Source organism: Platichthys flesus, chromosome 5 (assembly GCF_949316205.1).
Source record: "Platichthys flesus chromosome 5, fPlaFle2.1, whole genome shotgun sequence".
Classification (NCBI taxonomy): domain Eukaryota; kingdom Metazoa; phylum Chordata; class Actinopteri; order Pleuronectiformes; family Pleuronectidae; genus Platichthys; species Platichthys flesus.
Window position 1 is genome coordinate 10,199,472 of NC_084949.1, and position 13,054 is coordinate 10,212,525.

Sequence of the window (13,054 nt, forward strand, 5' to 3'; positions counted from 1 at the left end):
GGCCTGGGACACACTCCAAGGTAAGTGCTTGGGATCCCTGCGTGTTGTTGATTCCACCAGAGTGTGTGTGTGTGTGTGTGTGTGTGTGTGTGTGTGTGCGTGTATGCCTGTGTATGCACATGATTGGGTTACAAATAAGACCATATTAATAATACCTCTGCTGATAAACAGACAGGCTGCAGCTCCAACAAAAACATGGTGGCTCAAGGCAGCAATGGAAAAAGAAGAAAACAGTGAGACTTGACGTCGGCAGGGCCCTTGGGAAAACCAGAAACCACACCAGATCAGATCAGATCCGACCAGGCTGAACCTGAAACCTCTGGCACTGATCAGATCAGAACAGAAATCAGACCGCACAGCATCAGCTCCTGAAGATACACCACGGTAAACAAGTGAGTGACGGCACAGAGGGGGCGAACCTGGAGTGTGAAAAACTGAAGATATCTGCCAGAGACAAAGGACAGCAGTCATGCCGGGCTCAGGAGCAGCAGAGTGAGTGAAACAGCTGCATTATTACAGAACGTGCATGTGTGAGCACAGACTATAGGTTAATAAACTGTATATATATGATTACTCATGCTCATTGGAACATGATAAACTAGCTACTGCATGCTTAAATGATTATTACAATAAACTTAAAAGTAGTTATTAATTAATTTCCAAATATCCACAGACTCATAGTTGCTATGGTCAGATCCAAGAGAGTCTAAATACAGCTCAGTGTCACGTGAGGAAATCAGAGCTACGGGTGAAAAGCGGAGTCATAATGTGCCTCTTGTTCCGAAGCCCGAAGGGAGAAGATTTCTCCACTGCCATCCTGAAGCAGAAACACAGGCCCAACAGACTCGTGGTGGATGAGAATGTCAGTGATGACAGCAGCCTCGTCAGCCTGTCACAGGTGTGTATGTGTCAATATAAGTTTATTCAAGAACTTTATTGTCACTGTGCAAGCACAACGAAATAGTGTGCCGTCCTTAAATCAAATTGTGCCTGAATTACAAAGAAAAGTACTTAAAAATAAATATACAAATATATAAATATAAAAAAGGATATACTAAAAATAAAAAAACAATGAAATGAAATCAAAGTAAAAACAGGTCAAGGTACTGAGGGTTCAAAGAGCATACAGTGTGATTTATGATATAATAAATAGGAATATTGCACAACTATATGATGAAATTATTAAAATAAGAAAAGAAGTATATATAAGTAAACACTACTCGTGGTAATGAGCAAAGAGCCAAAAGCATCAGTAAAGTGAAATGAAGCTTAAATTAATCAATCAAATAAAATTGCATTTGCATAGGCCATATTCACTAATAACAATTTGACTCATTGGGCTAAACAAGCTAACTCATCCTCTGCTCGTAATCCTCGAGGACAAACCACAAAACAAAACCCCTAATAGCAGGGGGGGAAACGTAGAAACCTCAGAGAGAGCCACATGAGAGGGATCCCTCTCCTGCAGGACGGTCAGCAGTGCAATAGATGCCGAGTTTTGCTGAACACAGCAACAAAATATAAGTTTTTCAGTTTGTAACAAGATGTCAGAGTGTGTCAACGTTTTAAGTATTTGTACATAAGAAAATTAAGTAGATGGTGTCCAGGTTTTGTAATGTCTTTTATGATGTACTTTGCCCTCCTCCTCTGTGTGTGTGTGAGTGTGTGTGTGTACGTGTGTGTGTGTGTGTGTGTGTGTGTGTGTGTGTGTGTGTGTGTCACCACCAGAACAAGATGGAGGAGCTGCAGCTCTTCAGGGGGGACACAGTGGTGTTGAAGGGTCGGAAACAACGTCAGACGGTGTGCATCGTCCTGAGTGACGACTCCTGTTCGGACGAACGGATCCGGCTGAACCGTGTGACGCGCAGCAACCTGCGAGTCCGCCTCGGTGATGTCATCAGGTGGCTGGCACACAGTTTAGCTCAGTTCTTATTTGTCAGAATGTTAGTTAACACAAGGTCACCTGTCTAATGACAAGTGTTGGACGAGGAGAACAGGTCAGCCCAGAAATAAGAGAAAAAAATGAAATGAAATATAGCTCAATATAGATGAATCAAATTCAATATTATATACATTAAGAGTGTGAGGATGCAAGTGACAAAGGGACAAGTGTGTATGTTTATGGGTTTTTTCTCATCTATATTCAAGAGCATACTCTTTAAGTTTGAGAGCAGGACTTAATTTCATGTTTTGATTCTTTTAACGCGTTGAATTCAAACCCGAGAACAGACGTTCCACATGTGCACAGAAGCAGTTTGAACAGGAAGAGTGAGCCGAAGCTGTAGTGCGTGAAATGTGTCCAAGCAACACAAATACCTGAGTTCAAGCGGCCATTTTGAGCACAAGCAGAGCAAATCCAAACATGCAGAGGCTGTTTGAGGGCAAGCGCAAGATTTTACGCTCAGATTTTGTAATGCTCTCACTTAAGAGCCTGCGTGTGCTCTCACTCAAACAGCCTCTGCTTGTGCTTGGATTTACTCTGCTTGTGCTCAAACTGTGCGCTTGAACTCAGATATTTTGTTCTCCTGCGCTCCAGCTTTAGTGAGAGCAATACAAAATCTGAATTTGATATCAAAATACGATTTTCTGTTAAACTGAAAGCCGGGGACACCTGCTAATGTGTGTGTGTGGGTGTTCTCACAGTATCCATGCCTGCAGTGACATCAAGTATGGAAAAAAGGTCCACGTCCTCCCGATAGACGATACCATCGAGGGCCTGACTGGGAGCCTCTTCGATGTTTTCCTCAAGCCGTACTTCCTGGAAGCTTACCGGCCCGTACACAACGGTACCACTACACCTCCGCCGCCGCCAACCAAAATCATCACAGAAACAAAAGCCCCAAACAGGTTCAAATTACTCTGTGTGTCGTCTGTGCCGTCAGGTGACATCTTCTTGGTGAGGGGCAGCATGCGGGCGGTGGAGTTCAAGGTGGTGGAGACGGACCCCAGTCCTCACTGCATCGTCGCCCCTGACACCGTCATGTACTGTGAGGGCGATCCAATCAAAAGAGAGGTCTGTGGGAAATGACAGTGTGTGTTAACATTCCTGCAACCCTTTGTGGATGGACCTCTATATTATGTTCACTGGGACATGGAACAAACTAAAAAGTTAAAATACACTTCAAATAATGCATTTTTCTCAAAGTTGATTATAGTCAATTTAGGTCATTCTTATCTCACTGACATTTGACGATTTTTTCAGTAAGTTTTGGTTTTGGTTAGCTACTGGAGATGCAATAAACCACTGAACACAACAGAGGTCATATCTGGGATATTTTTGCTGGGGAGGAATTGAAGACTGGTCATTAATCTTTATCTACAGTCTATGCAGACAGTTCAGGCGATCATAGTTTTGCATTCTGTCCTGTGACAGGACGAGGAGGAGAACCTCAATGACATCGGCTATGACGACATCGGGGGCTGTCGGAAGCAGCTGGCCCAGATTAAAGAGATGGTTGAACTTCCACTCAGGCACCCGGGTCTCTTCAAGGCAATAGGAGTTAAGGTGTCACTCGCACACACTCACACACACACTCTTACACACACACAAACACACACACACACACACACACACACACACACACACACTGACCCCATCCACCCATAAACCAGCTTTTTCCTATTCAAACATTACATATGTGTCCTCCCTCGACTCAGTGTGTTTGTCCCTCCTCTCTGTCAGCCCCCCAGGGGCATCCTGCTGTATGGCCCTGCAGGAACAGGGAAGACCCTGGTGGCCCGAGCAGTAGCCAATGAAACTGGTGCCTTCTTCTTCCTCATTAATGGTGAGACTTTCTTTACAGTGACACATTCAGACCATTTGTACCAGTGAGATGAAGAAATATCCTGATCCTGCTCTTGCAAAGTGAAAACATATTACAATAAGGTCTTCACAGTTGTTTGAATCAGATTGGAACTTCTAATTTTTGAACTATTTTTCATATTAATGGCTCTGTGTTGGAGAAAAAGTGTTTTGTAAAATAAAATAATATGCACATTATTTTGTGGCAAGGTCCTGAGATCATGAGCAAGCTGGCAGGAGAGTCTGAGAGCAACCTGAGGAAGGCGTTTGAGGAGGCAGAGAAAAATGCTCCAGCCATCATCTTTATTGATGAGCTGGACGCAATCGCTCCCAAGAGAGAGAAGGTAAACAACAACAACAACAAGTTAGGAGGCTTTTTTTTATGTTGTATCAGATCAGAGTATGTGCAGAAACTATGTGTCACATTATACGCATTTTATGTTTCATGTAAGAAAATAACTTTTTATATGTGTGTGTGTGTGTGTGTGTGTGTTTGTGTGTGTGTTTATTTGTTTGTGTAGACCCATGGCGAGGTGGAGAGGCGTATAGTGTCCCAGCTGCTGACCCTGATGGATGGCCTGAAGCAAAGAGCTCACGTGGTTGTCATGGCAGCAACAAACCGACCGAACAGCATTGACCCTGCACTGAGACGCTTTGGTCAGGACAGCCACAGCTACACACACACACAAACACATACACACAAAATCACGTTTACAAATAAGGTGATATCTCTCTCCAGGCAGGTTCGACCGGGAAATTGACATTGGGATTCCAGATCCCACCGGGAGACTGGAGATACTGCAGATTCACACCAAGAACATGAAACTGTCTGATGACATCGACATTGAGAAGGTGAGAGAGTGCGATTCAGCTGATCAACAAATAATGACAACCCTGAGAAGTAAACTATTTTGATCATCAGCTAACTTTAAAAGTCAGTTTTGCAAGCAGTGTTTTAATTTCTTTGGATTTTCTTTTGGTTTTATGTGACAGTAAACTGAATATATTTAAGAATGTTTGTCTGTGAATTTCAAATCGAATCCCTCAGGGAGGGGTTCTTTCTTGAATGTCCTCAGGACGGACATTTACAATCAGACTCTTGTTTGATGACAAATTTTTTTATGCACCTTTATGAGAAGATTTTAATTCCTGTATCTGTGAAGGTTCAAGGTCATCCAGGTCATGTCCAGTTTTACAAGTGCTGAAGTGCTTGTAGTTTATTTTTCAGTAAGTTACAGTTGAAGAGGCTTTACAAATTATTTATTTAGCAGGAGACATTCTCAATCCTTCTTAAATCTACAATAAAATTCAGTACATATCTGTAACTTTTACATGAATAGTTGTTCAAATTTAAATAAAACTGTGATGCGAAAAGACTAGAGTTAATTATTTGTAACATGAATATGACAAACTGATGAATTGATAATCAAACTCAAAAACATCTAAAAAAAACATCTCATTACTTTGCAATAGGTGAAAATAATGATACACATTGCAAATGAACCACCATCAATTATTATATGAGGATGTGCCATTTGTTCAATGATATTAATACGCCTGAGCTGATCAACATATTTTAGATCGCCAGAGAGACCCACGGACATGTGGGCGCCGACCTGGCTGCTCTGTGCTCAGAAGCTGCTCTGCAAGCCATCCGCAAGAAGTTGACTCTCATAGACCTGGAGGATGAATCCATCGATGCTGACCTGCTCAACTCACTGGCCGTCAGCATGGATGACTTCCAGGTACACATACACACGCAGACACACACACGCAGACACACACACACACACACACACACACACACACACACACACACAAACACAAATACACACATACACACACACACACACAAACACACACACAATCACACACACACACACACACAAACACACACACACACACAAGATAAAAGCCACGCATCAATGTTTGCTAACGAGTGAGATGCATACTGTCCCTCTGTCAGTGGGCACTGAGTCAGAGCAACCCATCGGCTCTGAGAGAGATGGTTGCAGAGGTGCCTCAGGTCAACTGGGCAGACATCGGAGGACTGGAAGTGGTCAAGAGAGAGCTACAGGAGCTCGTTCAGGTGAAGAAACACTCGCACACTCACAACAGCAGACACTGCTCATACCTTTAACAACAATTAACAATCAACATCTGTCAATCCTCATCCTGCCCTCCTCAGTACCCAGTCGAGTATCCAGACAAGTTCCTGAAGTTCGGGATGACGCCGTCTCGTGGTGTGTTGTTCTACGGTCCTCCAGGCTGTGGGAAAACCCTTCTGGCTAAGGCTATTGCCAATGAGTGCCAGGCAAACTTTATCTCCATAAAAGGCCCTGAGATGCTCACCATGTGGTTTGGAGAATCAGAGGCCAATGTCAGAGATGTTTTTGATAAGGTAAGAGGAAAAGTAAATGGTAATATTGAAAAGAAACACATCCCAGACTTATTGAGTAGATCATAGTATTTGGTCAACTCCCAACTCTGCTGTTTCCCACTGTAACTTCTCTGACCTCTGACCTCTGACCTCCTCTCTGCCTCCAGGCCAGACAGGCAGCCCCCTGCATCTTGTTCTTTGACGAGTTAGACTCCATTGCCAAATCCAGAGGAGGCGGTGGTGGGGACGCAAGCGGTGCCGCCGACAGAGTCATCAATCAGATCCTCACAGAGATGGACGGCATGTCCGACAAAAAGAACGTTTTCATCATTGGTGCCACAAACAGACCAGACATCATAGACTCGGCCATCCTGCGGCCGGGCCGTTTGGACCAGCTCATCTATATCCCGCTCCCAGACAAGCCATCTCGCTCGGCCATCCTGAACGCCAACCTACGCAAATCTCCTATCGCACGAGTCAGTTACACACACCTGCAAGGATAAATTCCTTGGTGCAGTGGCTTCCGTATGGATTCAAGATTAAATAGTAAAATCATAACTTTAAGAAAATGCTAAATGTTGGATTACATATGGCAACGATGATAACCCAAATCCTCCAAGAACAGAATTTAGCAAGAGGTTCTTATTTTACAATTTTGGTAACTCTCTTGATGGTGTGACTGACTATTTTGTGGCTCTATTCTCTCCTTCCTGTAGGATGTGGATCTGGCCTTCCTGTCCGAAATCACAGAGGGCTTCTCTGGAGCTGACCTGACAGAGATCTGCCAGCGAGCTTGCAAGCTGGCCATCCGCGAGGCCATCGAGGCCGAGATCAAGGCGGAGCGTCAGAGGCAGAACAGTCCAGGCATCCCCATGGTTAGACGGCTGCTGCGCTGTATTCTTGCTTATTTATAACACATTAGACTGTATTAAAAAAAGACACACACACGCACAAATGCTCCACTCCTCAAATCGTACCGTGCTGTCAGTGCTTGGTACAGACAGAGATTGTGGAACACAAAAAAGTTCCCTAAAGGGCGGCTGTTGTTTTGTAACGTTCAGCCTTCGGACTGGGAACACACACACACACAGACATACACACACCTGACACAGTATTATATCAATGTATATCCCTGTGTGCAGGAGGAGGACTTTGATCCCGTCCCTGAGATCAGAAAGGACCACTTTGAAGAGGCGATGCGATTTGCCCGTCGCTCTGTCAGTGACAATGACATCCGCAAGTATGAGATGTTTGCTCAAACTCTGCAGCAGAGCCGAGGTTTTGGAAACTTCAGGTACACACACGCACGCACACGAACAAACATACACACATACACATGCTCCACCACACAAGTCAGTACCAGGCTGTGTGTGCTCGGTTCAGAAAGAAGTAAAAGTGCCCTAAAGAGTCTTTTGTATGTTCAGCCTTTGGACTGGGAACACCCACACATGAACACACACGCACTAAACATATGGTCAACACATGTTTCACCGCAGAGAATGTAGTAATGGAAAAATAGACTTTGTTTTAGTTTAAGTGTTCTATGTATTCCTGCACATTCATTTTTCCTCCTCCCAGGTTCCCCTCTGCTACTGGTAATCAGTCTGGAGATCAGGGGTCAGGCTCCGGTTCAGGGGGGCCAAATCTCTACAGAGAAGAAGGCGATGAGGATCTCTATTAGTGATAAAAACCCATCATACTGCACAGTGTTTTCTTCCATCACTGCTGTGCCTGGCTTCTCTGCAGGGAGAGCAACAGATGGATGAAAAACACGTTTTGCAAACAGGAGTTATTACATGAATCAAACAAGAATTCAGATTTTGACTGCCTGGATTTAAATAGGGTTATAAAGATGATATTCAATGGAAAAACCAATAGACCTGATTTGGGCATAGAGAAAAAATGTTTAACCACAGGTTGTGTGTATGTTTGAAATGTCATAGATACATTGATTTGCATGCCTTTAGGATCAGTCTTATCTTGCTATGCATGGATTAGGTGTTTAAAGCAATCTGAAATTATACTGATGCTGAAGGGGAATGTAATTGTTTCCATTTAGCCGCACTGCTCATTGTAATTTTTTTCTTTTATTCAAGAAAACTTGAATAGAAGTTATTTTTTCTGTTTAAAGTGTGAACATTAAAAACCCTGTACATTTCCTAATATAACAAGTCAAAATTTCGACTTCGAAAAGCGTCTGTTAGATCGACACAAGTGTATTTAATATGATGCACATCTGAACACACAATGTGAACTGAAATAGGAATAAATTAAGAAAGAGCTGACACAACACACAGCTCCTCAGGGCTTTCTGACTGGTGCATTTGAAAGATTCAGGTCATGCAAAGTACATTAGTTTCAAGTGATGTAAATAGTATTATGTTCCAATATACTCCTATACGTTAATGTAAATAGAACTTTCAGGCCCAGATAAAAAAATCTGGGCCTGAAAAATCCGAAAGAGATGTGTATTTCTGGAAGTGTCTAAGAGTCTGTCAGTATTTCTGAACACTTAATCCTCTTCAGTATCTCTATACACTCAACAAAATTGTATTTCATTTCTCTGCATATTCACTGATATACAGTGAATGTGAAGCCTTTAGGTCCACCTGGTGCAGTTTCCCTCTTTACAATACAGCCTGTGTTGAAAAAAAGTGAATACTTGGCTGAATTTGAATGTTTATTACCTCAGCGAAAGAAGTTATGATTTCATCTGCTCTCTGTTTGTTATTAAGCAGGATTAGACAAATACTGCTGGACGGATTACAAGGAAACTTGGTGGAAGGATGTGATGTGAGTCAGTGAAGAACCAAGTAGATTAAAGGTGTTGGTTTCAGAATCAGGGGGTGGATTCCAGGACTCTTGTTTCACTCTCTTGAGCATTGCGAGATGGTGCATTCTTTTGAAATTGTTTACAATTTTCCTGGGTAATAATTACTGGATCTAGATGAAAAAAATAAAGGCATATTAAGGGAATCTATGAGTGTGTGTAATTCGGTGTGGTACTGATAATGGACCTATGAGTGACAAATAAAGCTAAAGCTCAATACCATTTACATGGCTTAAACTCTAGACTGAATATATTTATATTTATTTACCTTGTATTTAAGAGTGTTGGCACTATGTGAGTCGATAGCTGAATCGATCTTTGGTCATTATCCATAAACATAGCATTTTTAAACATTCCTTTATATTACCATATACAGTATTTTTACCTTATAAGTTTATATCTTATATGTATATACATTCTTTATACCTTTGCATCTTTATATACATTCATTATACCTTTGTATCTTTATATACAGACTGTAAACCATTGTATCTTTACATAAAGTATTTATAATAATAATCATAAAAATAATAATAATCTTTATTTATATAGCAGTTTTCAAAACACAGGTTACAAAGTGCTTTACAAAGGCAGCAGGTTAAAAACAGACAGGTCATGTAAGCATGTAAAATAAATTACTGTATACATAACAGTGCCGTGTGAAATGCTCAATAAAATATATAAAAAGACAGTTCTAAAGAAATTTAAGAAGGAAAGGCTCTCTGATAAAAGTATGTTTTGTATGGCTCAGGCAGGTAAAACGGCTGTTACAACAATCCAAATGATTGTCTTTTAAAGATATTTCTCCGGTAGTAAAAATAGGATTGTACAAGCTTAGTGGTGAGCTGCTAGTTATACCTTTGTGTCTTTGTATACAGTCTTTATATATTTGTATGTTTGTATACAGTCTCTATAACTTTGTATATTTATTTACAGTTTTTTCACTTTTGTATATTTAACCATAGTCCATAGTTGAAACGACACCAGCCGTGGGCCAGCGGAACCTTTGTCCGACCCCAGCGGGAAGCTGTTTCTCTGAAGCACCTCTCAGCTGTTTATTTCCGGTGTAGGGCGGAAGTTGGGAGCAAGGGGCTTGTGGAGGTGACCGAATGGCAGTGAGCTGAAACACTTCGTTAAATGTTAGCTTAGCACCGAACAGTGACAGACCAGACACTTACATTTGACCGTATCTTGTGTGAAACATCGCCGGTGCCAATAATGGGAGCTCACCTGGCCAGACGGTACATCTCCGAGACGGACACCGAGCCGGACCCGGTGAAGAAGTACGAGTTCGACCCGCAGCTCGGCTTCGATGAGCGGAAAGAGAGAGGTCTGTCATTGGGGTCCAGCTCAGAGTTTCTTCTACCTCCATCGTATCACGTGTTTACAGTAACCTGGCTCACTGTTTTCGTCATTATTAGCCAAGCTAGTTTAGCTCATTACAAGTTAACCAGAGCTAGCTGGGTGCTAACTGGCAGCTAACTGGTGTTGGAGAAGTGTGGTCGACCTGTTTGGTGTTTTTACCTCAATCTGACTTCCACCCTTGAGCCCGACACATTTATTTAAAAGGTGAATCCAATCCTAAAGTCCATGTTAATGCTATTGGGTAACTGGCCCCCGTGGATTTTGTTGCCTTTAGTTTGATAAGAGCCCAAAGACATGCTAATGACAAGTTATTAATTTTTCACAAATCAGACACTATTTTTCACATGTGCATATATAACTGTTGAGCTTACAGTCCCAGTTATTTCATTGTACAGAGTTAAAGGTTCATTGTATGAGATTTAGGTGAAAGGGATCTATTGGCATAAATTGAATGTCAAAATAATCCTATGATGTTGTCACCTGTGTGTTTCATCTACATTTTACTAATTGTTGTTTTCTTTAGCCTAGACTTGGCCCTTTTATATTAAGATACTTTATATTAAATAAGGAGCGTGTCCTCTCTACGGAGGTCGCCATGTTTTTCACAGTTTTATGCCAACTGACAGCTACCACAGGTTCTCTGTCAAGTTTGCAAAGGGAGAGTGAGGTGAGGGGTATTTCGCTGCAACATGAAATTCACCACTAGATGTCACTACATTCCACACACTGAACCTTTAAGGTGACATCTGACATATATGAAAAAGTAATCACCCAACACATTTAGTTGTAGAGGTTTTACACCTAAATTAGTCCTTTTTTTTAATCACCATTTACTGCCCAGTCCTACCAGTGTTGCCCATAAAATAGATGTCTTCAGTATATTTATTTATTTATCCTTTTGTATATCTGCTCACCATACTTTTACTGAACCCACATAAATACATTACTTTAAAGCCTCTAATAAATGATTTGAGTTGATATCTCAGGCAAACATATTATTTAAGTCATGGAATCAATCGAGAGCTGGGCAAATAACTCCAACTATAGGACTTGTATGTCTTGAAGATATATATAATTGTTAAAAATTGTGTGAGCACAGCGAAGAGGTGGTCGACCTTATATTTGTAAATTTTACAGTTTGAGTCTTTTTCGATCTTTGCTCATAAAGAAGAGTTACAAAACACAACCTTCACTCGGAGCAAAAATCTTTAAATGTAATATAAATAGTATTCTGACATTTATTTTGATAATTATTGATTTCGACTTATGGAGATTTCCTTTTGTTTTGATACAAGTGTTGGACATATCACCCAGCCCCAAGTCAGTTTCTGTGGGCCAACTTTATAAATGTCAAACTTTCAAACCATAGAGGGCACCATGTACAACTTAGTTTGATTAAGAACATTAAGTAAATCTTCTTCTTTGATCTGTATGTGCTGTGTAATGAAGATTGTACAAAGTCTCCCCCCCTGAACAGGATTTAAACAGACTGTTCTCAGTCAACACTTTAGACTCACAACCATCCAGTTAGTCACTTCAGGGACTTGTACACTGAATAATGACTGAGAGCAAATATTTATCCTTTTGCCAGAAATGCTGGCGAGCCAGCAGCAGATGAACTTGGCCCAGCTGCCTTTGGAGCAGAGGGACTACTGTGCCCATCATCTCCTGAAACTGATGAAGTGTAAGAGAGACAACTGGCCCAACTTCCTGGCCTGTAAGCACGAGAGGCATGACTGGGACTACTGTGAACACCAGGAGTAAGTTTTTACGGTCGACACATTTTTAGGTTTGGTTTCCTTAGAATGTGTCCGTATGATGAAGCTGTTTTACGCTCAAGATGCCAAAGATCATACCACAGGGTCTACGTAGTAGCTCTCCCTAGAGCCTTTGATCATACCATATTTTCTTTCACTAAGTGTAGGCTAAAAAGTTTGGTTGGTTTTGTAGAAATTCCGAATTCTATTTTTCTGAGCACCAAAAAAAACGACCAGTCCAAAAAGACCTTTAAGACATTGGTCTCTTTACAGCTGTGAGAACTGAAATGTCAAAAATTAAATCAGCATTAACTACCACTTAATATTCAGGATCTTATATCCCCTGTAACAGCTTGACCTAATCCGATGTGATGATGTACACTCACCATTGCCACTGACCATGTTCCCTGTGTTTTTCTGCCTAAAGCTATGTGATGCGTATGAAGGAGTACGAGAGGGAGAGGAGGCTCCAGCTGAGGAAGAAGAGAGTCGAGGCCCAGGCTGAAGCCGCATAATCAGTACATCCTCAATTCTTCTTTGTATATACGCTGTTCACAATAAACAAGTGATTAATCTTCACCACCTGTGGTCTGAATACTGTGAAAACATCTAGTAATGACATCAAAACACTTGTTCAGAAGGCAAAAGGAGGAGGTTCTCTGATCTTTGATTGTACAAAGTGGAAGAGATTTTTAATTCATTATTTCTTCCATTAGTCCAAAGATAAGTGATACATTTTTTTTGTTCCAATGGAACTAAAGTATTTAAATAAAAATTCCCTGGTTCAGGTTTCATTGAATGAATAATATCTTCACCAGTAAAGATTGGCCATGTCAATTTCGCAAAATATTTTATATCAATCTTCAAATATATTAAGGTGAATCTGAAAATGGTTTTTCATCTGTATTTTTATTGCCTTA

General features: G+C 41.3%; 2 protein-coding genes across 2 annotated transcripts; both read left to right on the forward strand.

Moving 5' to 3' along the window:
* The first annotated feature begins 110 nt into the window (after positions 1-110).
* Positions 111-9,254, forward strand: zgc:136908 (Transitional endoplasmic reticulum ATPase). Its single transcript, XM_062388865.1, has 17 exons — positions 111-492; positions 787-898; positions 1,729-1,901; positions 2,644-2,786; positions 2,883-3,013; positions 3,374-3,505; positions 3,683-3,785; positions 4,013-4,146; positions 4,324-4,459; positions 4,542-4,654; positions 5,383-5,547; positions 5,769-5,891; positions 5,991-6,203; positions 6,350-6,658; positions 6,899-7,057; positions 7,325-7,476; positions 7,761-9,254. The coding sequence occupies exons 1-17, from the start codon at positions 470-472 to the stop codon at positions 7,861-7,863; spliced, it is 2,424 nt and encodes an 807-aa protein (XP_062244849.1). The 5' UTR covers positions 111-469; the 3' UTR covers positions 7,864-9,254.
* Positions 9,255-10,063: 809 nt separating this feature from the next.
* On the forward strand, positions 10,064-12,713 carry ndufb7 (NADH:ubiquinone oxidoreductase subunit B7). The gene is made up of 3 exons (XM_062387546.1): positions 10,064-10,342; positions 11,969-12,137; positions 12,562-12,713. Exons 1-3 carry the CDS (start codon positions 10,231-10,233, stop codon positions 12,647-12,649), a joined length of 369 nt encoding a protein of 122 aa, XP_062243530.1. The 5' UTR covers positions 10,064-10,230; the 3' UTR covers positions 12,650-12,713.
* The last annotated feature ends 341 nt before the right edge of the window (positions 12,714-13,054 follow it).

Excerpts from the sequence above, each read along its gene's own strand:
- zgc:136908 (XM_062388865.1), top strand. The coding sequence starts at position 470 with ATGCCGGGCTCAGGAGCAGCAGA. Across the intron at positions 493-786 it reads CCGGGCTCAGGAGCAGCAGA|CCCGAAGGGAGAAGATTTCT; the intron begins GTGAGTGAAACA and ends CTTGTTCCGAAG. Across the intron at positions 4,655-5,382 it reads ATGACATCGACATTGAGAAG|ATCGCCAGAGAGACCCACGG; the intron begins GTGAGAGAGTGC and ends AACATATTTTAG.
- ndufb7 (XM_062387546.1), top strand. The coding sequence starts at position 10,231 with ATGGGAGCTCACCTGGCCAGACGGTACATCTCCGAGACGGACACCGAG. Across the intron at positions 10,343-11,968 it reads CGATGAGCGGAAAGAGAGAG|AAATGCTGGCGAGCCAGCAG; the intron begins GTCTGTCATTGG and ends TCCTTTTGCCAG. Across the intron at positions 12,138-12,561 it reads GACTACTGTGAACACCAGGA|CTATGTGATGCGTATGAAGG; the intron begins GTAAGTTTTTAC and ends TTCTGCCTAAAG.